This window comes from Salmo salar, chromosome ssa28 (genome assembly GCF_905237065.1).
Source record: "Salmo salar chromosome ssa28, Ssal_v3.1, whole genome shotgun sequence".
NCBI lineage: Eukaryota > Metazoa > Chordata > Actinopteri > Salmoniformes > Salmonidae > Salmo > Salmo salar.
This window is the reverse complement of record NC_059469.1, coordinates 19,464,580-19,486,325: the sequence shown is the minus strand read 5'-3', so window position 1 is coordinate 19,486,325 and position 21,746 is coordinate 19,464,580. Positions and strand designations below refer to the sequence as shown.

The 21,746-nt window shown below is 46.1% G+C and overlaps 1 protein-coding gene across 3 annotated transcripts in view; it reads left to right on the top strand.

The window, feature by feature from the left end:
* wnk4a (WNK lysine deficient protein kinase 4a) overlaps positions 1 to 21,746 on the top strand; it is a 77,259-nt gene that overhangs the window by 33,715 nt on the left and 21,798 nt on the right. For all 3 annotated transcript variants that reach the window (XM_014179865.2, XM_014179864.2, XM_014179863.2), the window contains exons 3-7: positions 16,153 to 16,325; positions 16,642 to 16,862; positions 17,166 to 17,323; positions 19,997 to 20,085; positions 20,277 to 20,496. In XM_014179865.2, the coding sequence (XP_014035340.2) occupies positions 16,153 to 16,325; positions 16,642 to 16,862; positions 17,166 to 17,323; positions 19,997 to 20,085; positions 20,277 to 20,496 (861 nt within the window). The remainder of the gene's footprint in view (positions 1 to 16,152; positions 16,326 to 16,641; positions 16,863 to 17,165; positions 17,324 to 19,996; positions 20,086 to 20,276; positions 20,497 to 21,746) is intronic.

Here is a 21,746-nt window from a genome sequence, read left to right as displayed (position 1 = left end):
TGGGTAGCCTGGTCCTCGGAGGCGTACCGGCGACCAGATGCGCTGCGCAGGCATCCTCCTACCAGGCTGGATGCCCGCTCTAGCACGGCACCTGCGAGGGGCTGGAATAACGCGCACCGGACTGTGCGTGCGTATGGGTGAGATAGTGCGCTCCTCAGCGAAACATAGCGCTCTCCACCCCATACGCTCCTCCATATAACCACGAGTAGCTGGCTTCCGGCTCTTCTTACGCCTAGCCAAACTACCCGTGTGCCCCCCCCAAAAATTTTCTTGGGGGTGCCTCTCGTGCTTCTCCTTCAGCGCGTACTTGGCCTCGTACCACCGCCTCTCTGCCTTGGCTGCCTCAATTTCCTCCTGCGGGCGTCGATAATCCCCAGCCTGATGCCAGGGTCCGGCCCCGTCCAGAACTTCCTCCCAAGTCCACTTCTCCCGCCAGTCCAACTCGAACTCCGTCTGCTCCTTCCTCTGCTGCTTGGTCCTTTGGTGGTGGGTGATTCTGTCACGGTTGTTGTCGGTAGAAATGGACCAAAACGCAGCAGGTACGTGAATGCTCATCTTGCTTTTTAATTATCTTTCAAAACGAACATACAAAATAACAAAAACACGAACGATCAACAAAAACAGTCTGGTAAGGCACAAGGCGAAACACAGAACAATCACCCACAAATCACACATACAAACACACCCTAATATATGGAACTCTCAATCAAAGGCAGATAGACAACACCTGCCTTCAACTGAGAGTCCCAACCCCAATCAACCAAACATAGAAACACACAACCTAGACTAACCATAGAATACTAAACATAAACCAAAACCCGGAATTATTAAATCAAACACCCTTTACACAAAACACACCACCCCGAACCACATAAAACAAATACCCCCTGCCACGCCCTGACCAAACTACAAAACAATTAACCTTATATACTGGCCAGGACGTGACAATCCTAGATCTGAATGAATGAAATAATCTTATTAAATACTTTTTTCTTTACATAGTTGAATGTGCTGACAACAAAATCACACAAAAAGAATCAATGGAAATCCAATTTATCAACCCATGGAGGTCTGAATTTGGAGTCACACTCAAAATTAAAGTGGAAAACCACACTACAGGCTGATCCAACTTTGATGTAATGTCCAAGTCAAGATGAGGCTCAGTAGTGTGTGTGGCCTCCACGTGACTGTATGACCTCCCTACAACGCCTGGGCATGTTCCTGATGAGGTGGTGGATGGTCTCCTGAGGGATCTCCTCCCAGACCTGGACTAAAGCATCCACCAACTCCTGGACAGTCGGTGGTGCAACGTGGCGTTGGTGGATGGAGCGAGACATGATGTCCCAGATGTGCTCAATTGGATTCAGGTCTGGGGAACGGGCGGGCCAGTCCATAGCATCAATGCCTTCCTCTTGCAGGAACTGCTGACACACTCCAGCCACATGAGGTCTAGCATTGTCTTGCATTAGGAGGAACCCAGGGCCAACCGCACCAGCATATGGTCTCACAAGGGGTCTGAGGATCTTATCTCGGTACCTAACGGCAGTCAGGCTACCTCTGGCGAGCACATGGAGGGCTGTGTGGCCCCCCAAAGAAATGCCACCCCACACCATGACTGACCCACCGCCAAACCGGTCATGCTGGAGGATGTTGCAGGCAGCAGAATGTTCTCCACGGCATCTCCAGACTCTGTCACGTCTGTCACATGTGCTCAGTGTGAACCTGCTTTCATCTGTGAAGAGCACAGGGTGCCAGTGGCGAATTTGCCAATCTTGGTGTTCTCTGGCAAATGCCAAACGTCCTGCATGGTGTTGGGCTGTAAGCACAACCCCCACCTGTGGACGTCGGGCCCTCATACCACCCTCATGGAGTCTGTTTCTGACCGTTTGAGCAGACACGTGCACATTTGTGGCCTGCTGGAGGTCATTTTGCAGGGCTCTGGCAGGGCTCCTGCTCCTCCTTGCACAAAGGCGGAGGTAGCGGTCCTGCTGCTGGGTTGTTGCCCTCCTACGGCCTCCTCCACGTCTCCTGATGTACTGGCCTGTCTCCTGGTAGCGCCTCCATGCTCTGGACACTACGCTGACAGACACAGCAAACCTTCTTGCCACAGCTCGCATTGATGTGCCATCCTGGATGAGCTGCACTACCTGAGCCACTTGTGTGGGTTGTAGACTCCATCTCATGCTACCACTAGAGTGAAAGCACCGCCAGCATTCAAAAGTGACCAAAACATCAGCTAGGAAGCATAGGAACTGAGAAGTGGTCTGTGGTCACCACCTGCAGAACCACTCCTTTATTGGGGGTGTCTTGCTAATTGCCTATAATTTCCATCTGTTGTCTATTTCATTTGCACAACAGCATGTGAAATTTATTGTCAATCAGTGTTGCTTCCTAAGTGGACAGTTTGATTTCACAGAAGTGTGATTGACTTGGAGTTACATTGTGTTGTTTAAGTGTTCCCTTTATTTTTTTGAGCAGTATATAAATGTAATGCCATCCAAGGGGAAATGACCCGAGAGAACAAACACTTTGTCCGGAACTGCCTTTCCATGAAACATAGACAGACAGACAGATAGATAGATCACAAGTACAGCCTGCAGAGGTTACTCTTATTAAACAGACTGCAGAGCTGCAGCTATGTCCTCTGCAGCTATGTAACCTGATGAAACAGAGTCTTTGTCCCTTGACCAGAGACCTAAAGTAGTGCACTTTATAGGGAATAGGGTGTCATTCGGGATGCACGTAAAGACAGAAATCTTGAATCTGGGTCTATTAGTCTTTTGCTTGTGTAGTTAATTGCTTTAGGTGCCACTAAAGCAGCAGTTTTCAGAGTGCTAGCCCGGTGAGAGAGAGGGCAGGCTGAATCCGGATTTCTTATTAGATTAATGGCTAACCTCCCTAACCACCTAACCTCCCCTCTCTCCCCCGCTACATTCAGAGAGCAAGTCAGGTTTTTCTTGGAAAGTGTACACTGGTACCTCAGTTCCTCACACTGCGCAGTCTGTCTCTCGGTGTGTTTCCTGACCAGGGATATCAAAGGCATGTGAGCTCGTGTCAACCAGCTTCTCCTCTCCCTTTAGCCTCAATCCCCAACTTGACATGTCAGATGTCACCCATCCTTCAAGATGGGTGCTAGTCAGAACAGAGGCCATTTAACCCCTGATGGTTAGGGTACTTTGTTGTTTCTGATGTTATCAACATTGTGTATGAAATCTCTATCTGTATGGGGTGGCAGGTAGCCTAGTGGTTAGAGTGTTGGACTTGTAACCGAAAGGTTGCAAGATCAAATCCCTGAGCTGACAAAGTAAAAATCTGTTGTTCTTCCCCTGAACAAGGTTGTTAACCCACTGTTCCTAGGCTGTCATTGAAAATAAGAATTTGTTCTTAACTGACTTGCCTAGTTAAATAAATGACAAAAAAGGAGCCTCTGGGGAGTATGTATGACCTATACATATTGTAGTAATGGGTGAAAGACACGTAAAGAAGTTAGCCACAGCACTGGTACTGCATTCATTCTAGACCAAACATGCTGTGATCTCTCGCTTTCTCTCCCTTGATGCTAACCTCATCTTCCATATACTGCACTCACACACACAGCATGGATATCACAGCAGTGCTGTTACAACATCTTTGTTTTGGATTTTGGATGTTATATGAGGACAGTGTTACATGATCTTTCTTTCCTGTCCTTTGAAGTAAAGCCATAGAGTCTACACCTCCTTTAATGCTGTGTTGGCTGACACTTGTTGTCCATCCGTCTCCCAGTTTGCATAATAGAGGTGCTGCTGGCAGGCAGGGAGTTTTTAATACCAACGGTCCAACCATCAACACTGCTTATGTAACTGTGGAGGGAGTTGGCACAGGGCCTTAATTGTTCCTGCAGCCCTTCCATCCATCCATCCAGAACCCAAATCAACATACACACACCTCCTTCTCCTCCCTCCTCTCAGTGGCTATGAATACAGATTCTCAGAGACACTGTATTTAATGATGAGATGGTCTTGTCTCCGCAATAACAATGGGAGTCATTGTCGCAAAGCAGGAAGGCAGGCAGTCTGCTTATTAAGCCCAATAGCCCATAGAAATGCATTGAGTAACGCTCTATTCCCGCATGGACAGATTGTGACGGGAGTGGACCCTCTAGCTTCGCCTCTTCTCTGATATTCTCTAGCCAAACAAAGAGAGAGGAGACATTTAGCGACCCCAATTCAAATTTTACACCCCTGCAGTGCAACAACAATACATTTGGGAGATGTGTAGACTTACTGTATTCAGGAAAGGAAATAAACCAGATCAAATCAAACTTTATTTGTCACCTGCGCCGAATACAACATGTGTAGACCTTAGCGTGAAATGCTTACTCACAAGCCCTTAACCAACAGTGCAGTTCAAGAAAAAGTTAAGAAAATATTTACCAAATAAACTAAAGTAAAACAAACACTTGATTAGATTGTTACAATTTAATGCATTGTCATAGGCCATATAAATATGGCACAACATGATGTATTTGGTTATGTTGCATATCTTAAGGTGCAACATCTATGAGGTGTTTGTCTGTGTTTTGTCATTGAGTTGATACAGCAGTGAACAGCAGTGGAAAAACAGGATAAGACCTTGTATGATATCCACCCAAGTGGCATTCTCTATCAGTGCTGTAATCTCTCTCTAGGAAATAGCAGAGGCCCCACTATACTATAGCGTTCCAGACCAGCCAAGGTTGCTCACTACTAAGACAACATAGCATGTGTGATCGCTTACTGTTGGTTTCTCTTTACGTTCAGACCAAGTTAAGTGGCTAGTCTGTCACTTGTATTGTATCAGTGTTGAATCCAACCATATTAAAGATGTGCTATTTACTGAATCTGGAAAGCATGTGATGACCCATCATGTTTAAGTGGATTTGACAACATAAATTGTCTTACTTCCACACAAGGCACATCAACTCATCGTACATAATTATCTGTAGTTTGAATACATGTGTTTATGCTTAAAATGTATCATTACATCACTGTGAAATTAGTCCATCACACAACAAACCTATCCCGTGATAGCATAAAATGAGAGCAGAAAGTCAACACAATTGATGTTTTCACTTTTACTTACTCACATTCTGGTATTCCTTAATATTCCTGACATTTGTTCTATGTGAGTAATAATAATATGAATATATTTAATTTATAACACATTTTATAAAAAAAAACAATCCCAAATTCAATAGGTGTTCATTGGCTCCAGCTTTCGGATGAGTCAACATAATCAGTCCGTAATCAGACACACGTTACAGGACGCCTTCGGAAGGAAGCAGCACATTCTTTCAGGCTCTTGCAGGCTTTAGTTTAGGAAGACCTGAATAAGACATTGACTCTTCCAGGAAAGTGTCTGAAGTTGCCTAAATGTATTCTCTGTATTCTGTATTTGAATGTGTTGTGCTTGCCATGTGGTATAGTGAGTGAGCTCTGTGGTAAACTCCATGGTTTAAGGAGCTGCCAAGGCTTCCAACTGGACAGTATGTTAGCCATGAGGCTAAATGCACATACACACTACAGTGGGCTATTCTGTAGAGGGGTCTTCAAGATAAACAGGCCAGTCAGGTTGTCAGTCAGGTCTTCAATCAACAGGAGATACACATGGTCCTCTGCTCTGGGGTTCTGATTAAACACACTTGTCCTAACACAGATGCACACAAATGAAGGTGCATGTACACAGACTTCTGCAGCTGCAACTCAATGACAGTCTGTACTCATTTAGTCTCATAAAAACAGAGGCAGGGGAAACACCCAATCAGATCAGTGGGATCATTATTTAATGCTATCACAGTTTACTCAGAACTGACTATCAAGGACACTGAAGCTGTCTCCCATCATTTACTGTAATCCTAACATACGAGTCCTAGAATGTATCACCTGTAGTCGCATCATACTCCTGTCACTGTTACACCAATTCTCCACATAAATACATACAAAATCATTGGTCAAATGTCCTAAGTGGTCTGTGTTGAAAACAGAGGCACCATGTTGGAATCGATCTTCTAATTGAATTAGTGTTTGGCAATTGATGGACGTCGGTTGGTGTGGGAACGGGAACAGCTTTTTTGGGGCTCCCCTTGCATGCCTCCCTCTCTGAGATAGTGTGCTCCCAGTGTTGATAGGGTGTGCATCCCAAATGGCACCCTATTCCTTATATTGTGCACTACTTTTGACCAGGGCCTTGTGCCGTGGTCAAAAGTAGTGCCCTATAAAGGGAATACGGTGCCATTTGGGAGGCAGACAGGGCCTGGTAACGAGTGGCAGCCCCCTTCTCTAAAGGGGAGGAAGGAGTCGTGGTCAGTCAATTGTAAACATAAACATACCCTCAGTTTTTCCCAGAACAGCCTCAATGCAGGATTCATGGTTGTAGAAGTCTAGAGGTCTCTCTGGTGTTTTCCAAACAGCTATCCACCCACTGCAGCCTCCCGGCAGCACTACACTAGAGACTCAATCAAACCATTCATACACTTTTAAAATGAAGTGCTTTGTAACACTAAAACTAGTGGCAACTGAGCTGCCACCACCTTAAAGAAGACAAAACCTTAACTTTGCTGGAGTATTGAAACACGTGGTTGTCAGGGTATTAGAACAGATTTAAGATGTACTGAAACATTCATCCTGAGGTGTTCTGAAATATGACATGTGTTGTAACACCACATAAGAGCTGGAAAAGGTTGAAAACCCTATGGTGTTTAGAGTCCTGTAGAGTGCAGAATTAGGTCCCTCTTTTGGTATTGTTTCCTCTCCCTAAAGCTCCCAAACACAATGATTGTGTTTCGAATCCTGTCTAGTGCAGAATTAGATATATTGTTCTGCAGTTTCCAAATACTGTAAATGGGAGTGCCTCTTATTGTATATTCCCTGCTCTTATATCGTGTACTGGTAAACTCCTCATTGGTAATTCCAAAAGGTCAAAAGTAATTTTATTTGCTAATTATCAAATGACTAAACATGAACAGGTCTTTCACGTTTATATTGATAAAGTAAGACAGTTCAAAGATCTGTAAGGTATTTCTCATGTTATTCCTCAAATTCAACTGATATGCCATTATACACTGCTCAAAAAAATAAAGGGAACACTTAAACAACACATCCTAGATCTGAATGAAAGAAATAATCTTATTAAATACTTTTTTCTTTACATAGTTGAATGTGCTGACAACAAAATCACACAAAAAGAATCAATGGAAATCCAATTTATCAACCCATGGAGGTCTGGATTTGGAGTCACACTCAAAATTAAAGTGGAAAACCACACTACAGGCTGATCCAAATTTGATGTAATGTCCTTAAAACAAGTCAAAATGAGGCTCAGTAGTGTGTGTGGCCTCCACGTGCCTGTATGACCTCCCTACAACGCCTGGGCATGCTCCTGATGAGGTGGCGGATGGTCTCCTGAGGGATCTCCTCCCAGACATGGACTAAAGCATCCGCCAACTCCTGGACAGTCTGTGGTGCAACGTGACGTTGGTGGATGGAGCGAGACATGATGTCCCAGATGTGCTCAATTGGATTCAGGTCTGGGGAACGGGCGGGCCAGTCCATAGCATCAATGCCTTCCTCTTGCAGGAACTGCTGACACACTCCAGCCACATGAGGTCTAGCATTGTCTTGCATTAGGAGGAACCCAGGGCCAACCGCACCAGCATATGGTCTCACAAGGGGTCTGAGGATCTCATCACGGTACCTAATGGCAGTCAGGCTACCTCTGGCGAGCACATGGAGGGCTGTGTGGCCCCCCAAAGAAATGCCACCCCACACCATGACTGACCCACCGCCAAACCGGTCATGCTGGAGGATGTTGCAGGCAGCAGAACGTTCTCCATGGCGTCTCCAAACTCTGTCACGTCTGTCACGTGCTCAGTGTGAACCTGTTTCATCTGTGAAGAGCACAGGGCGCCAGTGGCAAATTTGCCAATCTTGGTGTTCTCTGGCAAATGCCAAACGTCCTGCATGGTGTTGGGCTGTAAGCACAACCCCCACCTGTGGACGTCGGGCCCTCATACCACCCTCATGGAGTCTGTTTCTGACCGTTTGAGCAGACACGTGCACATTTGTGGCCTGCTGGAGGTCATTTTGCAGGGCTCTGGCAGTGCTCCTCCTGCTCCTCCTTGCACAAAGGCGGAGGTAGCGGTCCTGCTGCTGGGTTGTTGCCCTCCTACGGCCTCCTCCACGTCTCCTGATGTACTGGCCTGTCTCCTGGTAGCGCCTCCATGCTCTGGACACTACGCTGACAGACACAGCAAACCTTCTTGCCACAGCTCGCATTGATGCGCCATCCTGGATGAGCTGCACTACCTGAGCCACTTGTGTGGGTTGTAGACTCCGTCTCATGCTACCACTAGAGTGAAAGCACCGCCAGCATTCAAAAGTGACCAAAACATCAGCCAGGAAGCATAGGAACTGAGAAGTGGTCTGTGGTCTCCACCTGCAGAACCACTCCTTTATTGGGGGTGTCTTGCTTATTGCCTATAATTTCCACCTGTTGTCTATTCCATTTGCACAACAGCATGTGAAATGTATTGTCAATCAGTGTTGCTTCCTAAGTGGACAGTTGGATTTCACAGAAGTGTGATTGACTTGGAGTTACATTGCGTTGTTTAAGTGTTCCCTTTATTTTTTGGAGCAGTATATTTCACATCCATAAAAACAATAATGCAGGCAATGACTGCTAATGTTAGCAGTAACACACATACAAAACTTGTACAAAACTTCAGCTAAGGGCTCAATCAAATCAAATTGTATTTGTCACATACGCCAAATACAACAGTGAAATACTTAATGTGATCCACCGTTCATCCATTATGCTAATGTTTCTGACCTGAGTCTTTATATTCAGATGATGTTGAATGGTATGGAAGGTTGTTCAGATGAATTGCATCACAATACAGTTGAGCTAGATAATATGATTTACAGTTCAGTTGGCATTAGTATTCATTGGCTTTAGTTAGGATCGGCCAGCCAGTGGATAGAATAAGTGATTAAGCATTGCAAATATAGCAACAAGATGACAATATTAATGTCAAAAGTGGAATGCAATAACATGTGTTGTGGTAGGCCAAAGCTAGAGCAGGGTAAAATGGCAGTGGCTATGTAGTGTAGCATGTAGGGTAAACATCAGAGCAGATACAACTCGTAAATCTAGTAGGCAAACAAGCCAGCAGTATTAACTAAGAAGCAGGCCTTCATTTGCATAAAACACAAGTGCACGAAAGGTGCAAACAATGACGTGTCAATTAACTTCATGAGGCATCAAGAAAGCTGATCAATGGATCAAAAGGACTGTTTTACTTGGACTATTAGCGTTAGCAGCCAAAATGCTACACAAAACAAATGTTCTTATTGAGTGAATTCCTTTTTGGTTTCCTTCTTCAGTGTGATAACATTGTATACTAATGTATTCATTGACACATACTTTCTTGTATTTTTGTTGCCTAGTTCATCTGAGCATTTGGTGTGCTCTCACCTCTCTGAGTTTGTGAAGGCCTTGCCTATTTTTATACTTGACCATAGAGTTAGCTAGTGGGCACACCTGCCACGAATTCCATCTTTCCACCTCCATGCCCCAGACTGGAGGAATTCTGAACAGTACGTCAGCACAATGTTTGAAGTTCACATTTTGCCTTTAATCATCTAAACATTTGTCTTCTGATATGTTAAGTTCCTCACATGGTGTGTGGTTGAGTGGGTAAAATTCCAAATAAGTTTGGCATTTTGCTGTCCCAACAGTCAGGGGTTCAATTCCTGCTTTTGCCTGTCCAACTTTAACTCCTTCTCTGTCTCCTCCTGTTTCTAATCTGTCTAAACAAAAGACAGAAAAAATAAAGGTTGAATTTCACAAAAGTCCGTGTTGAGTCTACTTATCTCAAGTCTGAATCAGTGCCCATGTGCTCAGTATAACAAAGGTGGTTCACCACAACAGTTCAGCCCTGAAGACTTGCTGAGTGGACTAAGGCAGTGTGTTGACAAGCAGGATACCTGGGTTCACGGTGGCAGGTAGCCTAGTGGTTAAGAGTGTTGGGCCAGTAACAGACAGGTTGCTGGTTAGAATCCCAGAGCTGACTAAGTGAAAAATGTAACCTTGAGCAATGCACTTAACCCAACATCCTCTGGATAAGAGTGTCTGCTAAATGACTAAAATGTTCACATCCACCTTCTCACATGAATACCAGTGATGAAGGCCCACTTTATAACTCATGTTACCTCTGCTATAACCTACATAACCCTAAACATTTTGATTGTAACATTATTTATAATCACACAAAGTTTCCTGGCAGCTGTAGCCTATAATTACTGGCAAAGTCTGCTCTAAGAAAATTATTCTTAAAAATATTTACTGAAAATTAAATAATTATTTATAATCAATATTTATGCTATAAACAAATTGCAATTTAAAACCCTTTGATTATAGGAGAGACACAGTCTGCTAAAACATTACTTTTGTGTTTTGTTGCTGCCTTTTATATGCACTGAAACATCAACAAGTGTTTTCAGAACGCTCTCTTAAAAACACAAATATTCAGATTGAAGAGACATTTTGGGTGTTTCTGTGATGAGTTTGTGTTTAGAGGTAGGTGAAGGAGTCAAGCGCAGGAGAGCAGAGATGTCCGAGATGCGTTATTTAATAGGCAAGTCCACAAACATACAGGTCAGGTATAATACCAAAATAAATGCCCTTGACAACAGAAAAAACAGTACTCACGGAAGGAGGGAAAAAAACCAACGCTCCTAAACCTATACACACACACTAGGTATAATACATGAAAACAAATAAGGCACAACCTTAACGAGCAACCTCACATGAATAATCCCGTACAAACCTAGGCAGGCAACAGGGGTAATTATACACACAGAAATTAAGGCAAATGAAACCAGGTGTGAAAGAACCACAGACAAAACAAACAGAAAAGGAAAAAAGGATCGGTGATGGCTAGTAGGCCTGCGACGCCGACCGCCGCCCGAACAGGGAGAGGAACCACCTTCGGTGGAAGTCGTGACAGTACCCCCCTCCTGACGCGCGACTCCCGCAGCGCGCCGACACTGGCCTCGAGGACGACCCGGAGGACGAGGCGCAGGGCGATCCGGATGGAGGCAGTGAAACTCCCTCAGCATAGATGGGTCTAATACGTCCTCCACCGGCACCCAGCATCTCTCCTCCGGGCCGTACCCCTCCCAATCCACGAGGTCCTGAAGGCCCCTCACCCGACGCCTCGAGTCCAGCATGGACCGAACTGCATACACCGGGGCCCCCTCGATGTCCAGGAGGGGTGGAGGGACCTCCCGCACCTCAGCTTCTTGAAGCGGACCAGCCACCACTGGCCTGAGGAGAGATACATGAAACGAGGGGTTAATACGGTAATAAGGGGGAGCTGTAACCTATAACACACCTCGTTTATTCTCCTCAGGACTTTAAATGGCCCCACAAACCGCGGACCCAGGTTCCGGCAGGGCAGGCGGAGGGGCAGGTTTCGGGTCGAGAACCAGACCCAGTCCCCCGGTGCGAACACCGGGGCCTCGCTGCGGTGGCGGTCAGCGCTTGCCTTCTGCCGCCCTTCGGCCCATTTAAGGTACCCGTGGGCGGCCTCCCAGGTCTCCCTCGAGCGCCTCACCCAATCGTCCACCACAGGAGCCTCGGTCTGGCTCTGATGCCATGGTACCAGGACCGGCTGATACCCCAACACGCGCTGGAAGGGCAACAGGTTCGTAGAGGAGTGAGTTCTGGGACATCTCTGCCCATGGGATGAACTTCTGTCCGGTCCTGGCAATACGACCGCAGAAACCTACCCACATCCTGGTTCACTCTCTCCACCTGCCTATTACTCTCGGGGTGAAAACCCGAAGTAAGGCTGACCGAGACCCCCAGATGTTCCATGAACACCTTCCACACCCTGGACGTGAACTGGGGACCCCGATCAGAAACTACCGTAGTGTCGGAAGACGTGAGTAAACAGGGCCTCCGCAGTCTGTAGGACCGTAGGGAGACCGGGCAAAGGGAGGAGACGACAGGACTTAGAAAACCGATCCACAACAACCAGGATCGTGGTGTTGCCCTGTGACGGAGGCAGATTGGTCAGGAAGTCCACCGACAGGTGTGACCAAGGCCGCTGTGGAACGGGAAGGGGTTGTAACTTCCCTCTGGGCAGGTGCCTAGGAGCCTTGCACTGAGCGCACACTGAGCAGGAGGACACATAAACCCTCACGTCCTTGGCCAAAGTGGACCACCAGTACTTCCCACTAAGACATCGCACCGTCCTACCGATGCCCGGATGACCAGAGGAGGGGGACGTGTGAGCCCACCAGATCAGCCTGTCACGAACTTCAAGTGGAACGTACACCCTTCCAGCTGGTCACTGTGGTGGAGTAGGCTCTACACCCGACGCCTGCTCGATGTTTGCGTCCACCTCCCACCTCACCGGTGCCACCAGAAAAGAGGCCGGAAGTATGGGAGTAGGATCGATGTACCGCTCCTCCGTATCATACAGTCGGGAAAGTGCGTCTGCCTTAGTGTTCTGGGAACCTGGTCTATATGATATAGTAAATCTAAATCGGGTGAAAAACATAGCCCACCTTGCCTGGCGAGGGTTCAGTCTCCTCGCCTCCCGGATGTACTCCAGATTACGGTGGTCAGTCCAGATGAGCAAAGGGTGTTGAGCCCCCTCAAGCCAATGTCTCCACACCTTCAGAGCTTTGACGACAGCCAACAACTCCCGATCCCCCATGCCATAGTTTCGCTCCGCCGGGCTGAGCTTCCTCAAAAAGACAGCACAGGGGCCGAGCTTCGGTGGCATACCCGAGCACTGTGAGAGCACGGCTCCAATCCCAGCCTCAGACGTGTCCACCTCAACTATGAATGCCAAAGAGGGATCCGGATGAGACAGCACGGGAGCCGAGGTAAACAGAGCCTTCAGGCGACCAAAAGCTCTGTCCGCCTCAGCCGACCTCTGCAGATGCACCGGTCACCCCTTCAGCAGTGACGTAATGGGAGCAGCCACCTGCCCAAAGCCCCGGATAAACCTCCGGTAGTAGTTGGCAAACCCTAAAAACCGCTGCACCTCCTTTACCGTGGTTGGAGTCGGCCAATTACGCACGGCTGCAATGCGGTCACACTCCATCACCAACCCTGATGTGGAAATGCGATACCCTAGGAAGGAGACAGCCTGTTTGAAGAACAAGCATTTCTCAGCTTTGACGTACAGGTCATGCTCCACCAGTCGCCCAAGTACCTTGCACACCAGAGACACATGTGCGGCGCGTGTAGCGGAATAGACCAGAATGTCATTGATATAGACCGCCACACCCTGCCCATACAGGTCCCTGAGAATCTCGTCTACAAAGGATTGGAAGACTGCTGGAGCATTCTTCAACCCATACGGCATGACGAGGTACTCATAATGGCCGGATGTGGTACTAAACGCTGTCTTCCACTCATCTCCCTCCCGGATATGCACCAAGTAATACGCGCTCCTGAGATCCAGTTTTGTGAAGAAGCGTGCCCCGTGAAATGACTCAATCGCCGTGGCAATGAGAGGTAGCGGGTAACTGTACCCCACCGTGATGGAATTTAGACCTCTATAGTCAATGCACGGATGCAGATCTCCCTCCTTCTTCACAAAAAAGAAACTCGAGGAGGCAGGTGAAGAGATTCAGAGACCTATGTCTCCATAGCCACTGTCTCCTCCTGTGACAGGGGATACACATGACCCCTGGGAAGTGCAGCGTCCACCAGGAGATTTATCGCACAATCCCCTCGTTGATGAGGTGGTAATTGGGTCGCCTTCTTTTTACAGAAGGCGATAGCCAAATCGGCATATTCTGAGGGAATACGCACGGTGGAGATTTGGTCTGGACTCTCCACCGTCGTTGCACCGATGGAAACCCCTACACACCTGCCTGAGCACTCCTCTGACCACCCCTTTAGAGCCCTCTGTTGCCACAAAATCTTAGGGTTGTGACAGGCCAACCAGCACCACCGGAAACGCAGGAGAATCAATGAGGAGGAGACTAATTCTCTCCTCATGACCCTCCTGCATAACCATGCCCAGTGAAGCTGTGGCCTCCCTGACTAGCCCTGGTCGGCTATCTAAGGCGTGGACTGGGAAGGGTTTATCAATCTGAACAAGGGGGATCCCTAAACTATGCGCAAAACCGCGGTCAGTAAAATTCCCTGCTGCGCCTGAATCTACTAGCGCCTTATGCCGGGAATGAGGGGAAAACTCAGGAAAAGAAATCAACACATACATGTGACCAACAGGGGACTCTGGGTGAGCCTAGTGCCAACTCACCTGGCGTCTCGACTCCCAGAAGAGCCCCTCCAGCACCGGTCAGCAGTGTGCCCTCTACGACCACAGCTGGTACAGGAAAGGGCTCCTCCTCTGGTCACCCTTGCTGCAGCACCTCCTAGCTCCATGGGCGTTGAAGCAGAGGGGCTGGGGGATGAAACTGACAGGGCCCGATCCGGACGTCCGCGGGTCGCCGGCAAGTTGTCCAGCCGAATGGACATGTTTACCAGCTGGTCCAAGGTGAGGGTGGTGTCTCGACAGGCTAGCTCCCTACGGATGCCCTCGCGCAAACTGCACCTATAGCGATTGATCAGGGCCCTGTTGTTCCATCCCGCGCCTGCGGCCAAGGTCCGGAACTCTAGGGCAAAGTCCTGTGCGCTCCTCGTCTCCTGCCTTAGATGGAACAGACGTTCACCCACCTGAACTCTGGGTAGTGGTCCCTCGCCGAGTCTGGATCGTTCTACACCGCATTGGCCCCCTCCAGGGCTTTTCCTGAGAGGCAGGAGACGAGGGCGTTCACGCTCTCACCTCCCGAAGGAGCAGGGTGAACGGTTGCCAGGTATAGCTCCATCGTACTCCCTCGGGAGCGCAAGCCGAATTCCACTGGGACCAGGCGACGAAGGAGTGGGTTGTGGGACTGGTTGGAGTGTGGCTGGTGGAGGTGTAGGAAGGCCACCTCTCTCCCATCTTTCCATCGTCGCCATCACCTGATCCATCGCGGTCCTCAGACGGTGTAATACTGCCGTGTGGTGTTGAACGCGCTCCTCCATAGATGTCAGGAGCACGTCAGCTCCTGCTGACTCCATCAAGCGCGGTGCAGGATTCTGTGACGAGCTTGTGTTTAGAGGTAGGTGAAGGAGTCAAGCGCAGGAGAGCAGAGATGTCCGAGATGCGTTATTTAATAGGCAAGTCCACAAACATACAGGTCAGTTATAATACCAAAATAAACGCCCTTGACAACAGAGAAACCAGTACTCACGGAAGGAGGGGGAAAAAACAACGCTCCTAAACTTATACACACTAGGTATAATAAGTGAACACAAATAAGGCACAACCTTAACGAGCAACCTCACATGAATAATCCCGCACAAACCTAGGCAGGCAACAGGGGTAATTATACACACAGAAATTAAGGCAAATGAAACCAGGTGTGAAAGAACCACAGACAAAACAAACGGAAAAGGAAAAAAGGATCGGTGACGACCGCCGCGCGCCGCCCGAACAGGGAGAGGACCATCTTCGGTGGAAGTCGTGACAGTTTCAGAGTACTTCCATTCTGTTTTGAAATCTATTCAGTGTATCATAGCACTTACATAGGGTTTACATTCAAACACCCTCCAGAAACACCAAATCTCAGCTTAGGTGTACTACTTTTCATGGTTTCAGAGTTTTGAGTCTTTCTATTTTAACAGTGTACCTCACTCTGCACAAAAATGGCTTTATTCACCCACCTACCCACCGTGATTACACTGTGTTTGGTTCAATTTCTCACAGCTTTTGGAAACCTCCTCTTAAAATGTGTAGAAGTTCAAGTTTCTATGGAAAAATATAACTATGTAACACTGGAATCTGCTTCAGCAAGATGAATGACCAACGGTGGTAAAAATGTCAGTGGTTCTGTTTTTCCCTCCCTCTAGCTCTAGGACACACACGTTTTCATATTTTTCGACACAGCTTGATAAGCTTATAAATTCTGTATTGAGTCTTGATAATAAACTATAGTCACAAAGTCAGGCCTGATGGATGGAGTGTTGTGTGTGTTCCCTGCAAGATGCTCTGCCAATAGAATGGAATTCTGACTGTGTATGTAATCATTCTAGAATATATCTATTTTGTGTTCCGTGCAGACGCGTAAACTGACCAAGGTGGAGCGGCAGAGGTTCAGCGAGGAGGTGGAGATGCTGAAGGGTCTGCAGCACCCAAACATTGTCCGCTTCTACGACTCCTGGAAGGACAACTCCAAGGGCCTCAAGTGCATTCTTTTAGTCACCGAGCTCATGACCTCAGGCACCCTCAAAACGTGAGCTTGTCCTTCCTGCCCCAACCTGGCCTCAATACTCGTTGTAGTAGAGGAGACTGTTGTGCCTGTTTTGCCCCATTTCCTCCACAAATTTCTCCATACAAATTCCTAGCGTTTTAATATTTTCTGTCTTTTATCATGATCATAGAATCTTCATAGAAAACAAGGGTTGATCAAAATAGTTTTCCATGTAGACTGAAAGATGGGTTCCTGATAGTCCTCTCTGGTCTGGCCTGTACTGTAGGTAAGGAAGGAGACCAGTTAGTATATGAGCCTCTTTAGGTGAGGCATACTAATAGCCTGTGTTTACCTGCAGGTACCTGAAGAGGTTTAAGGAGATGAAGCTGAAGCTACTGCAGCGCTGGAGCCGTCAGATCCTGAAGGGGCTCCACTTCCTCCACACCCGCACTCCTCCCATCATCCACAGGGACCTCAAGTGTGACAACATCTTCATCACCGGCCCCACCGGCTCCGTCAAGATTGGAGACCTGGGCCTGGCCACACTCAAAAGAGCCTCCTTCGCTAAAAGTGTCATTGGTGAGCACAGAGAGCCGATAATTTGATTTAGTTCTATATGTAATTCTATGTTGGGGAGTGTTTAAGGTCGCTATGGGATTCACCCAACTGGGGTCATCTAGTTTTAGGGATTCATTTAAAGTTTTAGTTGTTTGTAGTTTAGGTCCATTGCCCTTTCTAGATACTCATTATTAGATCACTCTGCCACAGATTCCAACCCTATGATGCATGCCCAGTGTAATGAAATGTCTGTCCCCTACAGAAGATTTGTTTGTGTATGTTTTCTTGTGATTGGTATTGACTTGTCTCTCTCCTTTCCTCCAGGTACCCCAGAGTTCATGGCTCCAGAGATGTATGAGGAGAAGTATGATGAGGCTGTGGATGTCTATGCCTTTGGGATGTGTATCCTGGAGATGGCCACCTCAGAGTACCCCTACTCCGAGTGCCAGAACGCAGCGCAGATCTACCGTAAAGTCACCAGCGTAAGTGGGAATATATGCAATTAGGCAGTCCCATTTATCCAAAGCGACTTACAGTAAGTAGTGCATGTATACATTTTCGTATGGGTGGCCCCTGCGGGCTCAAACCTCAAAACCCTCGTGGTGCAAATCCAAACGCCATGCTCTACCAAGTCAGCCACACAGGACCACAGTGGGACTCTCCTCTCTCCTTGCAGCGTTCTTCAATAGCGTAATTGTGCACACGTTTGCTTTCCTTCCCTTGCACAATGGAAGAGACAAAACAACCTTCTGGATGGCCTGCGGATGTCCTGCAGATGTATGATCTTAATTTGGCCTGTATTGTCGCATCAAAATAATCCTCCATCAACAGGATTTGAACGTTTAGTCTATAATGTTGCTTGATCGGTGGGGCTATTACCTGGTCAAAATGAGGTTACATGAAAAGTGGAATACTTTTAATATAACCGTGTGTTAGTGTAGGTTTTCAGTTAATTTATGTAAATCACAAAGCTCATCTGCAGCAACAAAATAGTGATCAAATTAAGATCCTACATCTGTAGATTTCTGGATGAAATTTTGATGTTAGATTCCACTCTCCAGAAACAAAGTGGCCCCACGTGAAATTATGAAAGCACCATTTAAAAAAAAAAGTTTTGTTAAAGATCCAATGCAGCCGTTTTTATCTCAATATCAAATAATTTTGGGGTAACAATTAAGTACCTTGCTATGATTTTTTTCAATTAAAATGGTCAAAAATAAACAAAAATAGCTTCTTAGGAAAGAGCAATTTTTCAAGCAAGAATCTTGCTAGGACTGTCTGGGAGTGGTCTGAGCGCACAGACTCCCAAAGATTTCCAGCTGGCAGGCAAACACTGGAATACATTTCTGAGTGACTTTGCATAGGCGCTTTGTTGTGTTTTTTTGTGGGACTGTAAAAAAAATACCCGGAACATAAAATAGCGTTATTAAATGGTTCCCATGCTTTTAAAATAACGGTTCTGTTCCGGAACAGTATAGATAACTTTCGTTCCCGGTTCTGATTCTGTTCCAAGAACATTTTTGTTATTTTCCAGTTTTCGGGTCTGTTCCCTGAACTGGCGCAAACTCTATGGCTACGTCTAAAATGACACCCTATTCCCCATATGGGTCCGGTTAAAGGTAGTGCACTGTATAGGGAATAGGGTGCCATTTGGGCGCATACTACTCTCAAAACCTTATTAAATCAATCCAGAAGTAAGTAACTCGATGAAAGGCCAAGCTTCTCCCTGACAGAGGTGTTTACTACTCAGAGAGGGAGTCAGTAATGACAGGAACCTCTACATTGAGAGCTGTGTTCTTGGGCTTTGGGCTGGAGCAAACAAGGTGGTGACGCCACAGTGGGTTTGGGCAGGCGATGGTAGAATGATGTGTTTTGAAAATGACGTCTGCATTCTACACAAACAGCGCCTTTCTTTCTCTCTCTCTCTCTCTCTCTCTCTCTCTCTCTCTCTCTCTGTCTCTCTCTCTCTCTTAAGACAGACAGCAGAGCAAACAGAGCCTTGTAGAGGCTGTAGAGTGGGTCTGAGAGAGTGTATTGGTCATAACTGCAGGTTACTGTAGGCGTCTCAGATCGGTCGCCACTCGCCATCCATAAAGTCAATGTTCCATAAACAACTAAAAGAACCTACTCAGGGGAGTCTGGGGCCTTTACCTGTCAGATTACCGCTGCTAGCCTGAACACGTTTTAAATATAATGTCACGTTCTAACATATTATTCTGTTAGATTCACAAGCAGAGACATTATGACCACTGTGCAAGTATGCAGTGCATTCGAACAGAGTCAGATCAAAAGAGAATACTCAATTGGTTTGCTTGCTTGTATACTGTCTGTTCCTTTGTTAAATTCATAAGCCATAGGGATATTAAAATTTTAGTGGAGGCCAATTGAAGGGCAGTGTCCTTTGTGGTCCTTTCTTGTAATCAAGTGTTTGTAAGAGTTGAAGCGATGTAGAGAAAAGGGTCCTTTACAGCTCGATCCTCTGTCTCAGAATAAATAGGCTATCAAGGAAAATGCAGGCCTGTGTCTGCCCCTTGGCAAATCGCAAACATAACAAGTCAACATTGTTGCACAATTACAACAATTTATACCAGCTAACCAACCAACAACCTTTATTTACCCAACGGTTTTATTTGAATGTTAGAATAAACATGGGGTAACATTAGGACAGCTGTGATGTTAACCTTGGCTGTTTAAAACACGAGGGGATTTGCTTCATTCTCTTATCAGCGTTGTCTCAGGGAGATTGAAACAGTTGCCGACCCATAATGGACTGCTCACTGCGCTGCACTGATGAGAGACAGAGGTCTGCATTCTTTTTGTAGCCACACTGCCCTTTAAAAGGACAACACTAACACGACCAGATAAACAGACTCTTTGGTCTTTCCCATTTCCTTGCCCCCCGTCTCTCTCTCTCCCTCTCTCTCTCTCTCTCTCTCTCTCCCCAATCACTGTTGTGAGTTCACTATCATGAGGGAGGAATGTCTTACATGTTTCTGTGAGGCAACATCTGAGAAAGCACATACTTTGACCCTATCTATACATTCTCCTATATTACTCTTATGTCCCCTAGGTTACCATTGGTTACCATATGTTACCTTCCATTTTAAACCAAGCAGATAAATAACCAATGGTAACCAGATTGCTTCTCCTCACAGGGGATGAAACCAGACAGTTTTTACAAAGTCAAGGTTCCAGAGCTCAAAGAGATCATCGAAGGATGTATCCGGATGGACAAAGATGAAAGGTATTGGGCTATTGGGCTTCTCATAATATCCTTACATTACATAAAACATATGAGACATTACACAAATGATTAAATTAAATTCTGGTCCTTCTGCTAAGAAAACTATATATCAAATCCTTTGGTGTTCAATTAATGTGTCAAATTAAAAGGAATTTATTGAATTTAATAGTTGTATTATTCCTTTACCTCAGGTACACCATCCAAGACCTGCTGGAGCACACGTTCTTCCAGGAAAACAACGGCGTCCATGTTGAGTTGGCTGAGGAGGACGACATGGTGAAGTCAGGCCTGAAGCTTTGGCTCCGGATGGACTACACCAAGAAACTCCATGGGAAGTACAAGGACAACAACGCCATTGAGTTCCTGTTCGAACTCTACAAGGACGTGCCAGAGGAGGTGGCGCAGGAGATGGTGAGCAGCTCACGTTTCAAGTTGCAAGTTTTTTTGCCATACTGCATGTAATACATATGTTGTAAGTCTTACTCAGAGCAGAGCTCTCAGCAGAGCATTGAATGATTAAATGATAAAGCTGAGATTTATCTACGGTAAGATTGGTATACTATATCCACTCCCTTTGGTACCACTCATGAGTTGATCTCTGTTTCAGTAATAGGCTGTGTGGGAAAGCTATATGACCTACCACTGTAGGCTGGGTATATTCCCACTACACTTGACCTTCGCAGTTACCTAACATCATGGCCTCTTTTACCTTTACTTCCCCTACATTAATGATTAAAAGAAGGGTTTCCAGTTGTGGCTCTCACAAGCTAAGGACCAGTGGAAACAACTTAGGTGTAATACTATAGCTATTATGCAAGTAGGTAGTAGAATCAGCTTACATATTGTTGGAGTGTCGGTGTTGCACCAGGTGAAAACACAGCCATTCTTATTTTTAGAGACAAACAAAAAAGTTACACTTACATATCCAGACACTGTATGTATAGATAGCGAACCATACAGTGGTGATAATGAGTACAGGATGAGTTGAAGAATGAATATCCTGTATGGATTCTGATGATATAGATATTGTATTTGCCAGTGGTGGAAAAAGTACCCAGTTGTCATACTTGAGTAAAAGTAAAGACACCTTAATAGAAAAAGTGAAAGTCACCCACTAAAATACTACTTGAGTAAAAGTCTAAAGGTATTTGGTTTAAAATGTACTTAAGTATCAAAAGTAAAAGTAAAAGTATAAATCATTTCAAATTCCTCATATTAAGCAAACCAGTCGGCACCATTTTCAGATTTTTTTTGTTGACGGATAGCCAGGGGCACGCTCCAACACAGACATATTTACAAACTAAGCATTTGTGTTCAGTGAGTCCGCCAGATCAGAGGCAGTAGGGATGACCAGTGATGTTCTCTTGATAAGTGTGTGAATTTGACCATTTTCCTGTCCTGCTAAGCATTCCAAATGTAATGTACTTTTGGGTGCCAGGGAAAATGTATGGAGTAAAAAGTACATTATTTTCTTTAGGAGTACAGATACCTCAAAAAACTACTTATATAGTACTTTAAAGTATTTTTTACTTAAGTACTTTACACCACTGCTATTTGCAACAGACCCCAACCAGCAAACACAAGGAATCTAATAAAACATAGTTTATGATTCGATTACAATTGTGGACACACACTGACATATGCTTAGCTCATGAAGTGAA